At 48.8% G+C, this 19,666-nt stretch overlaps 1 protein-coding gene across 1 annotated transcript in view; it reads left to right on the top strand.

Annotated features, from left to right (window-relative positions):
• Positions 1-19,666, top strand: part of TDRD9 (tudor domain containing 9) — a 2,714,501-nt gene that overhangs the window by 1,623,592 nt on the left and 1,071,243 nt on the right. Inside the window, exon 26 of the mRNA XM_085626273.1 lies at positions 5,107-5,319. Coding sequence (XP_085482399.1) covers positions 5,107-5,319 — 213 coding nt within the window. The remainder of the gene's footprint in view (positions 1-5,106; positions 5,320-19,666) is intronic.

The following is a 19,666-nucleotide window of genomic DNA, read 5'->3' as shown; positions in this document are numbered from 1 at the left end:
CTGAGATGGTATACTGATTAAACAATGTACAAATGCAACACACATTATTAAGGATTATTATCGACCAGATGACATATAACTTAGTGGTGGTATATTATAATCTATTTCGTGCGTATATATTTATTATGTCTTATCAGCTATTTTCTTCCTGATGTAATTTAAGTGCAATTGAGTTTTTTTGATTTTTTTAAGTGCACCTGTCATGTGATCAATCTCTGTTCATATGTTATTTAGTCAGCTATTTTGGATTTGTGTATCCGCGATGCTAACACAGAGTGACTGTCCTCTTAGATATTTTAATTTTGGTAGGGTCCATCAATGATATAATTTCCCTTACACTTACCAATCTCTATTTCTTTTTAATTTTGTAAGTTTTGATCAGACTAGCACTGACGTTTTATTATGTATGTTATTATTAAGTTGTAACTACATTTCTATATCGCTCCGTATACATTGTATTATCGAGTTAACTTAATCAGAAATATACCGACTGTAGTCAGTATTTCATGGACGCCATGGTAATTCACATGGTAGTCCTTTTGATATATTCACGCAATTTCCAACATATGCATCATGGCCGCCGTGTTAGGCCAACGTTTCAGTTAATGTCCGAGTCAGTTTCTCACTTCCTTGATGTGGTACCGGATTTAAATCAATTAACTTCCGGTTAACGCTACTCCGTGTTATACTCTGGAGCGAGAGTCATTACGATACTTCATTACTGATTTCAAGGTAGGCTATTATGGTTTATGTGAATAGACCGTTTACACTTAGTAAATATTGGTCAGGTCTCCTTTATATTAAGATGATATTTACGTATACTTTATTTTTTTAGAGCAGCATACCTGATATGGTCATCGTTTGATATTGAGTTCACGTGAGTTGTTTTTGCGGATTCACCATTTCTAATCGTGACTCTTACTATCTTGGCAAGTGTTTGTTCGATGTCATGGTGGTCCATAATTACGGGCTAGACCTGTTAGATCAGGAGAACGGTTTAATAATATTGCTGACTTCATCTTTGTTATTTTATCTTAGATTCGGCCAACAGATTCGTTTGGATTTATTGTTAATTAGGAGATATTACCTATCAACGTTTATGTATGGTAGTAACGTATGTGCTAATGAGCCACAACTTAGGGTTCAGTGCTCTTTTTCACTATGCATAAGGCATAGTCAGAGTTGTTGCTAAATTTTGGTTATTTCCATATTGTTAGTAGATAACACGCAGTATATATTATATATATGATATACTGTATATATATTTTTTCAGAGCGCATATCTTGAGGTATATACTTATTACCGATCTTCTTCAAATGGTCAGGACAGAACTTACAGATCACAAGGTAGATATGGTTTTGATTTGTTACTTTGGTATTTGGGACCCTTTTTTCACTATTGGCTTTTTTACTATTGGTTGTATTCATGACTAATACTTCTTTTTTATTTGTCAATCTTATACACCATTATTTGAGGTGACACTTAATTCTGTTTTTTGTCTTCTTTATGGGATACGCACATACATTGACGTCACTCTTTTTTAGCAACGTGGGTTTTCTGTCGATATATCTGACATTTCAATGCTTTCACCTTGTTTTGAATGTATGTCACCAACTTTATTTGATTGTGCTTTACGGGCTCCACCAGTATCTCACTTCATGAGCGATTGTGGAGGTTGTACATTTAATATAATACAGATGAACAAATTTTGTATATTCGTTCATTTTCCAGCCCTGAGGAAGTCGCGGGCACTCCCGGGCGACGAAACACGTGTTGGCTGGACCAAGAATTAATGAAGAGAAGACTTGATATGAAACTTCAAGAAATTTATTTGCATTGTCGTTAACATATTGTATATTTTGTGGGTGTGCTAGGGTTCTATTGTACTTTGTGTGTGATCTCTAGGACCGACGCCTCACGCCTACAGCAACAAATGTATAGGGAACATCCGAGGGAGGTGACTGAACGCGGGCTGGCAGCAACAAGACACAAAGTATATGAGACCGGAGACAAAGCAGGGAAGCTGTTGGTGTGGCTTGATAAGAGGGAGAGGGATAGGAAATGGATAACACAGCTCAAAATGTCAGATGGTGTAACGAGCGCCGACCCGAGGGCCATAGTGCACAGGCTGGCGCAACATTTTCAACAGGTATACACGACGCAGTCAGAGATGACAATGGAGGAGGCACTGACATACATCAGGGATATAAAGATGCCCAGGCTCGTCCCAGAGACAGCCCTCCAGCTGGAGGCGGACTTGACAACGGAGGAGCTACAGATGGCAATTGGCTCCTTACAGGTGGGAAAAGCGCTAGGACCTAATGGAATCCCCGTAGAGCCCCATAAAAAGTTGGCAGGGACGCTGGCCCCATACCTACTGAATATGTACAGTGAGAGTTTAACAAAGGGAGAACTCCCGCGGGATCAACGTGTGGCCACAATAGTGGCGATCCCCAAGCCGGGGAAGCCCCCAGAAGAATGTACATCCTACCGGCCCATTTCATTAATTAATGCGGAGGCTAAGATATTAGCGAAGGTCCTAGTGACGCGGCTTACGCCGCATCTCGAAACCCTGGTTCACCCGGATCAATCGGGGTTCATGCCTAATAGGAATACGGTGCTCAATCTGAGGCGACTGCATGGAGTGATGGCCCGTATACCCTACCTTCAGGAGCCAGCAGTTGTCCTGTCATTGGACGACCGTATGGCGTTCGATATGGTGGAGTGGCCCTTTCTATTTGCGGTCTTGACACACTTGGGGTTTGGCCCACGGTTTTGTGCGTGGGAAAACTACTCTATACAAAGCCGATGGCCCATGTAACGGCTAATGGACACATATCCGAGGACTTCCCACTGTCCCGAGGCACGAGGCAGGGCTGTCCGCTCTCACCCTTGCTGTTCGCACTGGTGTTGAAGCCACTGGCGGCATGGATCAGGTGGGAGCCTCAAATACGTGGACTGCGATGGTCACTAGACTGGGAGGATCGCATTTCGCTCTATGCGGATGACGTTCTGCTTTACCTGGCCTCCCCTAGACGCTCCATCTTGGTGCTTCTCAATGTATGTGACCAATTTGGCCACGCACCGGGCTACACTATCAACTGGTCCAAGTCCACACTTTTCATACTCCGAGGTCCACCACCACAGCTCCCGGAGGATTGCCCACTGCAAATTTCGGTAGAGGGATTCCGATAATTGGGAATCTACATCACTCCGGATCCTGAGGAATTTGTTAAGAAAAATCTTTTGCCCCCCCCCCTGGACCGTCTCAAAAGAGATGTCACTCACTGGGGGACTCTCCCCCTAACGCTGCTTGGGAAGGCAGCGCTTTTTAAGATAATGGCGCTGACTCGATTTCTGTACGCCCTAGAAAATACACCATACTCGGTGCCGCCCGCGTATTTTAAGCACATTGCGGCACAAGTCGCGGTGCTAATGTGGGGGAACAAGCCGGCGCGCATCGCACAACGCAAGCTTAACAAAGGGTGGTTTGATGGGGGCATTGCGCTGCCGGACATCCAGTTATATTATTGGGTGGCGCACTTGAAAGTCATAAATCAATGGGTGCATGCTCCGCAGGCGAATCCCGCCTACAGGGCAGATAGAGATGGGTTCGGGGCGAAAGGCATGATGTGCGCACTGTATAACAAAGGGCGCACGCCGAAGCTACTTGGGCCCACTAGGTTGACGGTCGATATCTGGCATATAGCGCAGGGAAAAATGGGATGGGCAGGAAAGATAACACAGCTCACCCCCCTGTGGGTGACACAGCGGCTGGGCGGCCTGGGACACTGCAAGGGCTTCGACAAATGGGATGCAATTGGGATATCTACAGTGGGGGATATGTGGCATAAGGGAGGAGTAGCCACATTTGAGCATCTTGGGTCGCAATACGACCTGGCGCCCTCTGAACGCTTTAGGTACCTGCAGATTAGGCATGCGCTACGGACGGCCATTCCACCAGGCACAGAGGTCCCTGAAGCCACCCCCTTGGAGGATAGGCTTCTGACAGATTGCATGTATAGACGTGCCATTTCCTTCACATATAAAAAGATAGTGAACAACCTCCCGGATCTTCACGGGGCACTCAGGGAAAAATGGGCACGAGAGGTGGGCGACTTCGACGACTATGAATGGCGAGAGGCGCTAGCATCACCGCGGGAGGTGGGGATACCGTCCAGACTTAAACTAGTACCATTAAAAATTCTGCGTAGAACCTACTACAATAGATGTATCCTGCACACAATAGGGTCGGCACCACATCCGTATTGCCTGAGAAGTTGTGGGGAGGAGGGCACTTTCCTCCATATCTTGTGGGAATGTCCCAGGATAGCAGAATATTGGATACAAGTAATGAGGACTATCTCGCAAGTGGTGGAAATATCACTGGCGCCCGAGCCTAGAAGATGCATTCTAAACGGGTGGGAGCCAAATGACCTCCCCCGCCCTGCACAGGGGTGGGTAACAATGGGGATAATGGTGGCAAAACGCAATATCGCACAGAAATGGGGAGCGAAAGAGACACCGTCATTGACAGGCTGGTGTAGGGATCTTGATTTGTCCATGGTGGCAGAGAAAACAGTATTTGTGAATAGGGGTTGCCCCGGGAAAGGGATCAGGATATGGGGGGGCGTGGAATAAATACAGGGGAAACATTTGTGAACCACCTGAGATTGAAGTAGAGGAGGACTCAGACAAGGAAAATGAAGGAGAGTTGGAAATGTAAAATGAGGACATTCGCCAGTTTCAAGAAATGTTTGCGAACTTATAATATCAAGTGCCACAATGTTAGTCAATGCGAAGGTGATGATTATGGATATTTGCTAAATAATGTCTGCAATGTATATACCTTGTGCAAGAAAATAATAAAAATCTTTAAAAAAAAAAAAAAACAAGATAGCAATTGCCAGTGCAAACACTTTCAGTGCAGTTTAGTGTGGAATATGTTAAATGTGTGTTGCTAACTTATATAGAACATTTTTATTGATGCTATTTATACATGGCATATTTTGACTTATCTTAATCCATGAAAACAAAAGTAAGCATATTTCTAATTTAACTGTTAATTAATTTGTTTTATCTTTACTCTTTTCAAATTCTTTTTAGGTAGTAGAAGTTGGTCACTTCTGGGGCTACAGAATTGATGAGAAAAACATGCGAATTCTCAGAAATCTCACCACTGAGATCTGCAACCATCAACTGATACCTCTTCAAGTTCGCCCGCATCCTGACTTGGTTTGCTTGGCACCCTTTTCTGATTCAGAAAACTTGAGATACTATAGAGCTCAAATCATTTTCATATCTGGCGATAATACTGAGGTATCTTTGATTGAATATTTTAGAGGCAGTTTTGTATTAAGACTGAATATTTCATATTGAAATTTTACAGAATTAATTATAGTTTAATAACGAGGGAATCATTTATCTTGAGGGGTTAATTTCTGTTTTGTTGTGTCATGCTTATCTAAACGCTATAATTATTCTGTCATTCGTCCATGTGTGTTTTGTTGACCTATTTAATTTGCAGTCAAACTTTAATACGCCCCAATTTGTACCAGTATTGCCCTTTTCATCCAATTTATAATACCAGGAACCCTGAGCTGTTATTTTCTGGCACAGTGTCCTCTCTTCTTTTGTGGCTACTGCGCTTCCAGACACAACACTATTCTTTTATATGTCCGATTCACTTTAATCAAGAAGCTAATGAACCGTGACACATTGCTGCAGTAAAAATAAGGAAATTAAATTAATGTCCCAGTGACCTGCCCCCTGTTTCCCTATCCACTCATTTGACCTCCCATGCGAAGGTTATTCTCTCCTCTCTTAAGGGAATGGATTTAAGCATTGTCTCTGCCATCTGATTATGCCAGGGCTTATCAAGTTTTCATTATTTTCCTTGTCTTTGGGCACCAAACAGGAGGCTTGTTTTTTCTGCCTACTAGCGTCCATGACCATTCACGAATCCCTGTTGTTCTGCTGTAGACAAAATTTATAGTAACGTTTCTCCACCACACTTGGCAATGACTCAATGTTGCTACGTTTTAATTTAAGCAACTGATAATTCGAGTAATTCAGTTGTTTCCATTATGGCTCAGAAACGCTACCATTTAGCTGGAGCTATATATCTTGTAGAAACATCTAGCCGCATATTCCTTACCTTCAAATTTGTCAGGCTGGATCAGGAAGACTTTTGCCGGAGTAATCCCCTTGCACACTGGTAGATGGCGTCTGCCGGCTCCAAATGACATCATCGGAGTCGTCTGTGCCAAAAGTGACGTCCACATCACCTATGTATGCGCCACCTTGGCACTCTGACATCAGTTCTTTTCTTTCAGCGCCAGCTAGCACAGTACGGTGAAGAGAGGTAACCTCTGTCACTATTTGACAGGCTTTTAATGGCTTTTTATCATCGATTTTTGGTGTGGAGGTTTTCCACAACGTCGAAGAAGACTTCTGGACACAAACAATGTGGTGCCTGACATTGTGCGATGTCGATGGCAGATCCACACTTAATTTGTCTCTGGTGCCTGGAGCTCGAATACGACTTGAAGTCGTGTTCTGACTGCCGGGCAATGGCTCCGAAGGTTTTGAGGGAGCGATCACTAAAGCTGCTTGTGGCCCGGCATTCAGATACATGCCATTCGCACAGGGGTCTCGTTCCCGGTCAAGACGAAGGTCCAGGCACTGCTCTGGGAGTCATAAGTCCTTGTTGTGAGAAGTTGGCCTGGTATATGCTGTCCACTAGTTATAGTGGGCACCTTGCACCAGCCCAAACAACCCCTATGTCGTGGAGTCAGTGGTAAAAGGATACAAACTTACCACCAATCTCGGAGAGAAGCCTGTGGGAGCGATGGAGCGTGGTTTATCCCCCCTCGACCCCGAGGCGCAGACCCCTACAGAGTGAGAACGACACTGCTGCATAGGAAAGCCCCACGGGGAAAAGGGAAGTGGATAAAATGAGAAAATGCTGCTTAGGGATCTTCTGGTCCTGCGTCTAGGAGGGATTCTATGGCTCAGCAGGGGAACCTCCCGGGAAATAACTACAGAGGGAAGATAAGCAACAGAGAGGTCAGTACGCGCTGCCCACCCCCTGTCTTCGCAAGTTCTCTAAATTATGTTGTTCCCCCAGCAAACGCGACTTACTAGAGACAGCAGCAGCAGCAGCATATCATGTAGCCAACAATTCACTGCGGGCGCAAAGGCTGAGCGCAACCAAGCATCTCAGGGCTGGGCTTTGGTGTAGTCAATTTCCCCCACACTGTTACGTCACAGTTTAGGGGTTTGAATACGCGCTACGCTGTTCAAGCGCTACACTGTTCAAGCGCTACACTGTTCAATACGGAGAGACAGCAGTTCGCCTTGGAGAGAGAGAAACGGGTGTATTAGGACAGCTTGAGGCAAGACAGCATCAGAGTTCTCCTGCGGGGCCAAGTGAACAGAGAGAGAGACAAGAAAGTAAATCCTTGTTCACGCGCTACTCACTGAACGGTTGCGCCGATAACTTCTTGGCGAATTGCGGGTTCCCGGGTGTCAGCCGAGGTAATGACCTCGGAACCAAAATGCGGACTCTTCGACTTGTCGTGTCGCAACAAGTCCTCCGGTGCGGAGCTTCAGGTCCTCAGGTGCGGAGCTTGGATTCGGCGGGGAATACCATCCGCCACAAGTAGGTTGGAAAAGTTATTGACAAGCACGGAACCCTGGGAGAGGGAAGTGCTTTATTGTGTTCCGGCAACGCCGCCGGGTACTACTTCCGGTTCGTCTGTGGGCATGCTGGGAGTTGTAGTGCGTGGTGCTGCGCGCCGTACTCTAGAAGCGCTGGGGGATACATGCATGGCGCGCTGTACTCTAGAAGCGCTGGGGGATATATGCATGGCGCGCGTCTCGCCCTTCCCTGCAGCAATCGCGACACCCTATTGATGATTAGGTTAAAGACAGCCTTTATTGAAAGCTATCCTAGTGGTAGCTATGGAGAGCAGCCTTCAGGCTAAGTCTCGAAGAAATGTAAAACAGCTTGGTTTACCAGATTATAACCTCCTGAATGATCAAATGAAAGGAGAGCCACACAAAGTATATATAAAATATATGTATTTATTACTAAACACCCTCTACTAACCTCTTTATGAGATTAGAGAACAAAGCACACAATATTACAGTTCTAAAACAACAGTAAATAGCAGAATATACAATGAGCCCCAGGGGGAGACCAAACCATATATTAAGAAAGTGGTATAAGAACCACGACTTGACTAGACACAGTGCCTAGAGCAAGATGAATCGCTGGGACCCCAAGGAACCACCCAAGGTAGTGACACAGGGGACCCATGGGGGACGTGTGCAGTGTGAGAACACAGCCGCGAGCTCCGTACAATCCTATGGGAAAGTCGCGGTTGGAATTTTAAAGATTAAGGACACTTGGGAGAGGACTTGGAGCAAACCCTTTCAAACTTTAAAGGTTATAAGGCCAGCACCCATGTCAGTTACCTAACCCAGGGAAGCCAGGTGCATAGGTGTCAAATGGTGTCGGGAATCTTCGCTGTTTTCAATGGCGAGTTGCTGCAAAGTGCTGCTGCAGTGGAAAGGAAAAGTGTCCGGTGTGTTCCAAGCCTGCATCGAAGATGAGACGAACCTGAAAGCAGAGGGGACAGAGTCTGGGTCACTTGCCAGTGACCAGGGGCACGATAGACGAATGCCCACCGATGTCGGGTGTTTCAGGTGCGATGAGGTGAAGCTTGACTCCACTGCCACGGGGACCAGGAGACGACAACGACCACAGCCGCTGGCGAGCTGTCCCACGAAGGATGTTGAGTGCTGGGGGGTAAGTGTCCGGATTGGAGACCAACAAGCCTTGGCAACGGCTGTGAGAAGTTGGCCTGATATATGATGTCACTAGTTCTAGTCTACACCTTGTATCAGTCCAAACAACCCTTATGGTGATTGGTTGTAAAGTTAACCTTATAGACCAGCTATCCTAGTGGTAGCATGGACAAGAGCAGACTTAGGCTAAAGTCTGTATGGCATGTGAAGCCAGCTGATATACCATTTGCAATCCCTTGAATACCAAATGAAAGGACACCACAACAGATATATTATAAAAATAGAATTTATTTATTCTAGTCAAAATACCCTCAGCACTCTTTATGAGATTCGAGGTAAGTAGAACACAGTCTTATTTAAGCATATATAAGTCTCACAGGTAAGTAATACAGTTATGCCCTAGGGGCCACGCAAACCATATACTAAGTAAGTGGTATAAGAACCACTGTCATGAACACAGGTTAGGCCTAGGCCTAGGGAATCGCTGGGGCTACACTATCCTATCAGTTGCTAGGCAGTGGGAGGCCCACAGGATTCAGGTGCAGAGTGGAAACACTCACGTGTAATGCGTTAAAGTCGGTAGAAATAGTAGTATTTAGAAATCAAGAGTTTTTGGACACTTCGGAAGGAACTAGGAGTTAGAGACTTGGAAACTAGACACTTGGATAGTCAATACCCTTGTGAGCACCGGAGTACTCAAGTTACCTAGCCCACGGGCTGCGGGTGCATAGGTGTGAACTTGCGCCGGGTTTCGTCGTCGACTCCTATGGATGCCTGAAGAAAGTTGCTGACAGGCAGTCCGTGAAGAGTGTCCGGTGGATTTCAAGGATGGAATCAGGAAGGAGGATACCTGCAAGCAGAGGGGACAGAGTCTAGGTGACCAGCCAGGAGCCGGGAAGGAACCAGGAAGGAACCAGGCGATGTTGTGAAGATGCAGGTGAAGAGGTGAAGCTTGTCTCATCAGCCACGGGTACCAGGAGTCGTCGAGGACGACCAGAACCAGGAGTCGAGCTGTCTCACGTGGGCTCTTGCTGTCGGCGGCGTCGATGTCGAGTTGGGACACAACAAGCCTTGGCAAGCGCAACCCACGCAGAATGAAGGATTCGCTTCTGTTGCAGACCAGGAAGGCCTGAGGTGCTTCTCTTTCACAGGGAAGCAAGGGCCAGTCTGGAGGAGCCAAACCAGCGGTGGAAGTTTAAGGTTCGTCGTCACAAAGGTCACTAGCCAACGGGCAAGCAACCGGACAGACGCGTCGAGCAGGAAAATGCAGAAGGGCCCCACGCAGAACTCGTGGAGTGTGGAGGGCTGATCTTCGGTGCAGATGGTGCTCGGGGTTGGGGCTTCTCAATCCCCAGAGCATAACTTCGAGGATGCCTCAGAAGCTGCGCTAGAAGCAAGTAGCCAATTTTCCCAGGTAGCCGGTCCCACGTTTCTCGTCGCCTCCACGGATCTCAGCTTTGCTGTGGATGTGGATCAGGGTCGGAGAAGTCTGGAAGTCAAGACGCTGGTCGGGCTCTGCAGTCAGTTCCTCGTAGAACTTCGGGCAAAGCAAACGGCAGGTCGCTTGATGGTGCCTGTTTGCACAGGGTGGTCACTCCTTGGCCACAAGGGAGATTCTTCAGTCTTCTTCCGTAGTCGAATGTCGAAGGTCCAGAGTTTCTGTTCAAGTTCAGTTTATCAGGACAATCCAAAGTCCTAGGGACTCAGCTCCCACTCTTATACTAATCTGGGGGGCTGGGTTACCTGCTAGGTCCCTCCTATGGGTGGGACCAGGGAGGGGGGTGGTTGCACCCCCTTCCCTTTGTCCAGTTTCGCGCCAGGACTGGGGCTGGAGTGCCCCAGCACCGGTTTGAACTGGACTATGCATGGGACACCTTGTGTGCCCCAGGCAGTGTCTCGTTTCATTCATCCCTCCCTGCCCCAATACACTAAGGCCTGTCTAGGGTGGTGCTAGCACCTCCCAAGGCAGGAAGCCTATTGTCCAAGCCTCCCTCGCTGGAAGGACTCCCAGCAGCAGGAGGTCAGACTCGTGTCTGTGGCAGCAGCATCCTTTTTGTGATACTGGGGCTCTGGTTAACTTTAACCGGGTAGTAGGTCTTCAACATGTCTTCTCCCTCTAGAAGGGAGGAATACTATCCTCATTGCCAGAAATGGTATGGGGGTAGTATTCCAAAGTGTTAGACACCTTACACGACATGTTTTGATAAAGCCAAACCATAGTTACCATAACCGCGAGGATTATAAGGCACTTTAAGAGTATATGGTCGGCGATATCATAGAACAGCTCTAAGGACATGGTTCCGAAAGCTGCAGACAGGCTCAGCTCATGCTAGAGCACCATCTCACATGTTACCAAGCACTCTGCCTTCAGGATTGTTAAGGCCTGCCATAGGAGTGACTGATAGGTTACCCATGTGTCTATATATAAGGTAGGTATAGGAATACCACACCTAAGCAAGGGGTTATTACACAACCTTGCCCCAGCTGAGTGATCAGCCAGTTGTGTCATAATGGAAGGCCAGCCAGGGGTGGCAGAATGCATGCTGCAGCCCCTGGTAGGCCTAGGGTACACCTATGCCCTGGGTACCTAAGGTACACTGTACAGGGTCCAAAAAGGTGATCCTTACCAATTGGGTTATGCACCTAAAGTACATAGTGTGAATTTAGAGAGAGAACAGCTGGGCTGTGGGTCTGATTAGCAGGCCCACAGCCACATCTAAGTCGAAAACCAGTGAAGCAAAAGCAAAAAGTGGGGGTAAACATAGAAAGCAGACCCTAATCTCCTACAACGGCAACCCACGTGGTAAGAGTAAAACGGCTTTGGTGTGGACCAGCAAGGTTCTGTGGACTCCCCAAGCGATGGAGAGTCAGGGCACGTCTGGAGCAACCAGGTAAGCCTGTTGAAAGTTAAAGTACCCTTCTCAGGGACCCACAAGTCGACGGACAGGGGATCGCGAAGGGACCTCGAGAGGAATCACTAAATACCAGCCCACGGGGCACTTGAGGAGTGTAGGCCAGTAATCTTCGGTCCTCAGATTGACCTCCCTCATTCTGGCCTGATGCTCTTTTCTCTGTGGAGAAGTCATTCCCCTGTGAGAAGAGGCATTGGAGCTGTTAGAGACATGGGAATGGATAGATTCCCTTGAAGGGGATCTTCCTCTCCTGCTTCTCTGGTTAAGTCCACCTGAGGGTCTGTATGGGGGAACCCTAGTCAGACTCCCATGTAGGCTTAAGTTAGCCTGGCTAAGTCTCCTAACTTGGACCTGGCTGTCTACCTCATCTTCTGAAGTCCCTGCTGACTCTTCTTGATCAGTATTGTGAGGGGAATCTTCTGCAGAGGGCAGACCCTCATTGGTACCTAAGGCACCATCCTGGGAGGCTCTCTGAGCATCATACACTTCTAAGATCTCCACTAGAGATCGGGTCGGGTCAGGACTACAAGTAGCCCAAAGCACAGCCTCAGGGATCGCCAAAAAGCATATGCTGCTGCAAATGTGCACATGTGTCCAGTTGTTCGGGTTGCACGGTCCCCACAAGGGCTTTGGATCTCAGGATTGCTGAGAGCACGGATCGGCCTCGGGGAAGCTTGGAAACCCACTTCCTGTGTTGCAAAGTCTTCGGAGTCCTTCAGGAGCTGCATATTTGCAAACCGGACAGATGCGTCTTTGGTGCCTGCCTTGCAGGGGAGTAACTCCTTTACTCCAAGGGAGATTCTTTGGTTATCCAACGTCGTGTAGATAGTAGAAGTTCTGGGATTCTGTAGCAGAGTTTCGTCCAGGTAAATCTAAAGTCCTGTAGTCAGGGGTTCCTACTTTATACCCAAGGAAGGGGTGGTACAAACTCTGGGGACCCACCTATGGGAGGGTCAGGACAGAGGGGCGGCTACACCCATGTCCTTTGTCCAGTTTCGCGCCAGAGCAGGGGCTGGTAGCCCCTGCAACCGGTTTGAGCTGGACTATGCACAGGGGCACCAAATGTGCCCCCTGTGCAGACATCAAAGCACTCTTGGAGTGAACCCACCCAGCCCCAATACACTAAAGCCTGTCTGGGAGGTGGTTACACCTCCCTGTAACAGGAAAGCTATTGTCCAGTCTCCCCTGCCAGAGTTTCGTCCAGCAGCAGGAGGGCAGATTGTGTCTGTGGCTGGCAGCATCCATTTTGTGATGCCAGGGTTCTGTGAAGCTGGTACCGGGTGTACCGGTGAAGTCATATTTCTCCCTGTAGTAGGGTGGAATCATACCTCCCCCGCCAGTTATTGGCGGAGAGGTATGATTCCAAGGTGTTTGACACCAAACACAACATGTTTCCATGCAGGCATTCCAAAGTTAGCATTTACCGCGAGGTTATAATGCACTTAAGAGTGTATGGTTTGGTGCATCACAAACAACCCCGGAATACAGGTTTCGAAGGCTGCAGAGGGGCTCTGCTCATGCATGGGTATCCTATCACATAAAACCCAGCCCCCTACCTTCAGGATGGATAAGGCCTGCCATAGGGGTGACTGATAGGCTTATATGTGCAGTGATATGGATAGATATAGGGAACCTATATCTAAGTAAGGGGTGCATACACCACCTTACACAGGCTGCTGTAGCAGACCTGTTGTGTCATTTTGAATGGTCTCCCAGGGGTGGTATAATACATGCTGCAGTCCCTGAGAGGCCTCTGGGGTACCTATGCCCTAGGTACATAGTATACCATATACTAGGGACTTATAAGGGTACCCCAGAATCCAATCTGTGGATACAGATGCAATCAATTTAGAGAGGAAGGAGCTAGGCTAGGGTCCTGGATAGCAGGATCCCAGCCAGACTAAAGTCGAAAAACAGTGAAGCATCAGCAAAAAGTGGGGGTAACTATAAGAAGCAGATCCTACTCTCCTACACTTGTCCTGCCACTCGAAGTTGTCAGGTTGGTCAGTTAAGAGGTATAAGAAACACAAAAGTCGAAGCTTGCTTCATTTCTTCCTGTCCGCCGGCGTGTCGGAGGAATCTCGACGCACTAGGCCTCGTTCAGTGTAACCTGCGCCGGGTTCAGCTCCGAGCTTCCGTGCTTTTCCAGAAGCCAGAGCGACCCCCACCCAGCTTAAAGAATTCTATTATGCCATGTGCCCCATATTTGAGCGACCTGACCCTCCCAGCGCACCTTTGGGCCCTGGAGTCTGAGGTGGCTCCATCGGGTTCCACACCGGTGGCTCCAGTCCCAACACCCCCAAATGTATCTGTGGTGGATTTGGACCGGCGCCAGTCGTGCCACTGCAGCCTGCACCGGCCCCCATGTCGAAACTTCTGACGGATTCAGTGCCCCAGCGGTGCCACCCCTATTCTTAGCCCCGACTACCCAGAGTTGGATCAGCGCCTAGCGACACCAACTCCGGCGTCAATGCCAACCTTGGGTCCGAGGTCAGTTTCTCAGCCTTAGTCTGAGGGTCTAGGAATGGAGGAAGATTGGGAGGGGACGGTTTACCCTTTAGAAGACCAGCCTGAGCACGAAATGGACTGGTACGAGTTATTGGGTGAGGCCAGTGGACTGGATACCTCTCCAGATTCTGACCTGCTTTCTCACCCTACCGTGGCTACAGAGGAGGGAGCTTCTCATCGTATGGTGGTGAGAAGGGCAGGTGAGTTCCTGAACCTTCAGCCTCCTTTGGTGGAAGTCAAGACTAACATCTCGACAGAGGTCCTGCAGCCGAAGGTCTCCTCTTGGGAACCCCTCCTGCTTTTCAACGAGGCCTTGACTGATGTCCTTCTATGAACCTGGTCCAAGCCCAGCACAGGGGGCCCTGTGAATTGGACAATCGCCCGTCTCCATCGCCCTACACCAGGTGACGAAAAATTCCTCACCAACCGCTCTACTCCAGAGAGCTTGGTGAGTTAAGCCTCTGCCTCACAAGGCGCGTTCCCTTCCGCTCCTCCACCAGACAGGAAATCCAAGACTCTGAATAATTGGGGCAAGAAAATATTTTCTTCTGCCAGCATTGCATTGTGGTCAGTGAACACTGCATGCCTAGTGGGCCATTATGCCCACTCTTTGTTGGAAACTGTTGCACAAGGGCTGCCACAGGTCCCCAAGGTGGCCCGGGCCATTCTCTCTCAAACAGTATCCGATGCGAGAGATACAGCAAAGGTCACCATTCGTTGAGGGCTTGACTTCTCCGGCTCGCTGGGCAGAGCAATGTCATAGACGATGGCTGTTGGGCGCCACTCCTGGCTGAAAACGTCTGGCTTTTCTGGGGATGTCCAGGCTTCACTCATGGACATGCCCTTTGATAGCACCCGTCTCTTCCGAGACCAGGCAGACATGGCCCTGGAGTACTTTGAGGACTCGCCGGCTACAGCCAAGTCCTTGGGCCTCTGTGACCACCCGTCCCCTGTCTGCTTTTAACCCCTTTGGTGGCCACGAAAGGGGCTTTCAGCCGCACCAGCCATATCTCAGCCACAAGACCACGCATGTTAAGCAATCTCTGTGCAGCTGTGGCCGTGGCTCCTTTCGACCCTGTGGGTCAGATGGACAGAGGTCAGATCCGTCTACTCCTCCCCCTGCAACCTCTAAACCTTCCTAGTCTGGCCCTTCAAGATCACGGGCGGCCAGTTGGTGGCAGGATCAGCCATCACACACACCGCTGGCAAAGCATAACATCGGACAGGTAGGTTTTCAGATGGTTCGAAAGGTCTACTATTCCTCCCCTTCGAAACTACCCCTCTCTCCATTCTGGCTTCCTCCATGCCTTCTGGCTGACGAGGGCCACCTGAACTTGCTTCTGGAGAACGTTGGGACTCTTTTGGCTAAGGTAGCCATAGAGTGGGTGCCAGCGCCAGAAGTAGGCTGTGGTTGCTATTCCTGCTACTTTCTGCTTCCAAAAAAGGACTACGTCCTTCGTCCTATTCTAGATCTGCGAGCCATACACTACTTCTTCATAATGGAAAAGTTCAAACTGCTCACTCTGGCTCAGTTCTGGTCTGCCCTTGACCCCAGACACTGGATATAGCATTCGACTTGCAGGACGCCTATTTTCACATTCCTGTCCTGCCTGCCCGCCCATCGGCACTACCTGTGGTTCACAGTAAGCCACAAGCACTTTCAGTTTACAGCTCTAACCTTTGGCCCTACCATCGCCCCCTCGGGTGTTCACCAAGGCGATGGCGGTGGTCACAGCTCATCTGCGCAGATCAGGGGTGCCAGTCTTCGCCTATCTCGACGACTGGCTGTTGAAGGCGAGCCTGCCCCAAACTGTCCTCTCCCACCTCCAGACTTCAGCGAATTTCCTGCTTTCGCTGGCTTTCACGATCAATGTGCCAAAGTCACACCTGACTCGCTCTCTGATGCTCCCTTTCATCTGAGCTGTTTTGGACACAGTGCAGGTTCGGGCCTATCCTCCTGAGCGGCAAGCCCAGGATATTCAAGCTATAATACCAATGTTTCAGTGTTTATCCTGGAGTTCAATAAGACCGACTCTGAGGCTGCTCGGCCTCATAGCCTCCTGCATCCTGCTAGTGACACAAGCCAAATGGCTTATGCGAGCTTTGCAGTGGGACCTTAAGTTCCAGTGGGCTCAGCATCGGCGGAATCTCTCTGACATGGTCAGTTCTTGAAGGGAAATCTACATGATCTGCAGTGGTGACTGAGCAACAATGATTGGGTAAGAGGGAGAACGCCTCTCTTCCCCAACCAGATCACACAGTAATGACAGATGCGTCACTCCTAAGATGGGGCGGCCATCCGGGAGAAGTGGAGATCAGAGGACTCCGACGGAATCCGGACTTCACATCAACTTGCTGGAGCTCCAAGCGATTCGCTTGGCATTAAAAGCTTTTCTTCCTTCCAGCAAGGGAAAGCTGGTTCAGGTCTATACGGACAATACCACTTCCTTGTGGTACTGTAACAAACACGAGGGGTGAGGTCCTGGACCCTTTGTCAGGAGTCCCTGTGTCTCTGGACATGGCTGGAACAGCAGGACATATTCTTGGTGGTTCCACACCTGGCAGGTTCCCTGAACGCCAAGGCAGGCAAACTCATGTGTCGATGCCTAGCGGATCATGAATGGCATCTCCATCTGGATGTGGTGCAAGTTCTCTTTCATAAGTGGGGATAGCCTTGGGTATATCTGTTTGAATCTGCCAAGAACGCACAACGTCATCAGTTTTGCATGCAGGAGTTTCTAAGTTGGCACTTGCTCAGCAACGCGTTTCACCTCGAGTGGTGCTCAGGTCTTTTGTACACCTTTCCCCCAATACCACTCCTGTCCAGAGTGCACAAGAAGATCAGGAGAGACCTGGCTCAAGTCATTCTTGTTGCTCTGGACTGGGCATGGAGAGTCTGGTATCCCAAGCTTCTCCAACTGAGCTTCGATCTTCCTATCAGATTGCTCCTACAGGAGGGTCCTCCAGCCGAAACTGTCAACTCTATGCCTTCTTGTGTGGTGATTGAGCGGCGGCATTTGACAGCATTCAACCTTACTCCTGAAGTCTGTGATGTAGTTTTGGCAGCCAGGCGTCCCTCCACCAAGACTGTTTTTGCCTGCCGGTGACTTTAATTTGCAAACTACTGTACAGAAAGGGTCTAATAATCCTCTTTCTGCTTCCCTCTCTTAAGTCCTTCTCTTTATTTTGATCCTTGCCCAACAGGGCTATGCTCTGGGCACTCTTAAATGGTACCTTTTGACCTTGTCTGCCTTCTTGAGGCTGCAAGGCCAGCCCCCTTTATTTAGATCCCCTATTGTAAACAGATTTCTTAAGGGGCTTTTACATATGTTCCCACCTGTGACATTCATCATGCCTCAATGGGACATTCAAATTTGGTTCTCCCCTTCCAGATGTGCGCTTCTTTTGAACCCCTGCACAACTGCCTACTCAGGTTTTCTTTCCATCAAAACAGCTTTTTTAGTGGCAATAACTTCTGCCAGGACGTTGAGCAAATTGCAGGCTTTGTCATCCAAGCCTCCTTACTTGACCATTTTCCCTGATTTGTTGGTGCTGCGCACTAGGGCCTCTTTCTTACCGAAAGCACCATTCTCAGTCACCTTGCCCACTTTCTATGCTAATCCACACCACCCTCTAAAGGGGAGTAGCGACTCCTGGGTCAGCAGCCAAAAAGGAGGTTGTCGTTCTACCTTGACCTCACTAAAAAGTGTTCCTGTTGGAGTACAAAGTCTTCGTGGTCTACGTTGGATCCAAGAAAGGTCATCAGGTGCAGAAGTAGACTATCTCGCAATGGGTAGTCCTCCGCATCAAACTTTGCTACACTATGGCATAGAAACAGCCTCCTGAAGGCGTAAGAGCTCATTCCACCAGAGCTAAGGCTACAACTACGGCGTTGCAACATGGTGTTCCAGTCCTTGACTTTTGTCAGGCAGTAACATGGGCATCACTGCATATATTCACTAAGCACTACTACCTGGACAGTCAAGTCCGCAGGGACGGTCTTTTTGGGTGCTCTGTCCTGCAGGACCTCCTGCTCTAAACTTTCCCCTCCTCCGGGAATGGTATTGCTTGAGTATCTATTCTAAGGTAGGGAATCTGTAGCTAGATGTCTGTATCAGATGGACAAGTTACTTACCTTTGGTAACGACTTACCTGGTAGAGACATTATCTCTGCAGATTCCTTACCTTACCCACCCATTCCAACCCACCTTTCAGACAGGTTTTTAGGGTCTGGGCCCTAGATGTTCTAAACACCCTGCGTTCAGTGCACTTCATGGCTCCGCTCTCCTGATGTGGAAAGTCGTAAAACGTAGCTGATTTCAGTGCTCAGTGGTGTCGCCTATATAGGTCTACGGATTTCAGTTCCGGTGCGGACGCCAACGTCACGTGGAATCCACCAACGACACCTACTGGCACATAAGGGTATTGCTCAAGCAAAAGCCTTCCGGGTCCAGCTTGGGAAATTTTACTGTAAGGAATCTGCGACTAGATTATGTCTCTACTAGCTAATGTGTTACCACAGGTAAGTAACTTCTCAGTTCACATCTTACCCTTGCTAGTTGATGGACTGGTGATTTTCAACTCTACTTGGGGTAGAGGATGTAGCCTTACGGGTAGAGCGGTCGACCTCGAAGCTGGGGAACCAGGTTCAAGTCTCTGCAATGACGCTCAACATCCTGTGATTCTGGGCAAATCACTTAATCTCCCCGTGCCTACCAAATATGAGTGTGTCCTTGTGTAACGAAACTGGTGCTATGTAAAGCGCTCTGATACCCGATATCTTCGGGTCTAGTTTGCACTATATAAAACTGCACATGGATATCTGTGAGGAAATGGGGTGTATTATATGGTGTATCCGAAAGAGACAATTAGTTATAGATTCCTTAACTTGTGAATTACCCCCAGGCGTCAGACTGGATCCGGAGAATTTTTTGTCAGCAGTACCCCTGTGCGCCAGAAGGTGGCGTTGGTCGGCTCCACGTTCGTCGTTGGCGTCGTGGTCGCCAAGATGACGTTGCAGAAGCTACTTAGACGCCGCCCTCGCGCGCTGATGTCAGTTCTTTCTTTTTCCGCGCCAGCCAGCGCAGATCCGGAGAGAGCGGTACCTCCAGTCACTTTTTGACTGATTTTTTGCCGACTTTTGTCGATGTCGTTTTTGAGTCTTCGACTCCTCGTGCACGTCAGGGATGCCCAGCTTTAAGGCTTGTGGTTCCTGCAGCCGGTTGATGTCGGTGACGGATCAGCACCGCGTGTGCCTGTTATGTCTGGAACCCGACCATGACTCCAAGCCGTGTTCCGACTGCCGGACAATGAACCTGAAGTCTTTGCGAGAGTGGTCCCAAAAACTTCTCAATGCCCGGCAGTCCGCTCCGTGCCGCTCGAGGTCCCGGTCACGTCGGAGGTCAAGGGACCAGTCGCGGAGCCACCACCAC

This window comes from Triturus cristatus, chromosome 9, assembly GCF_964204655.1.
Source record: "Triturus cristatus chromosome 9, aTriCri1.1, whole genome shotgun sequence".
Taxonomy (NCBI): Eukaryota; Metazoa; Chordata; class Amphibia; order Caudata; family Salamandridae; genus Triturus; species Triturus cristatus.
This window is presented reverse-complemented; position numbering and strand designations above follow the sequence as displayed.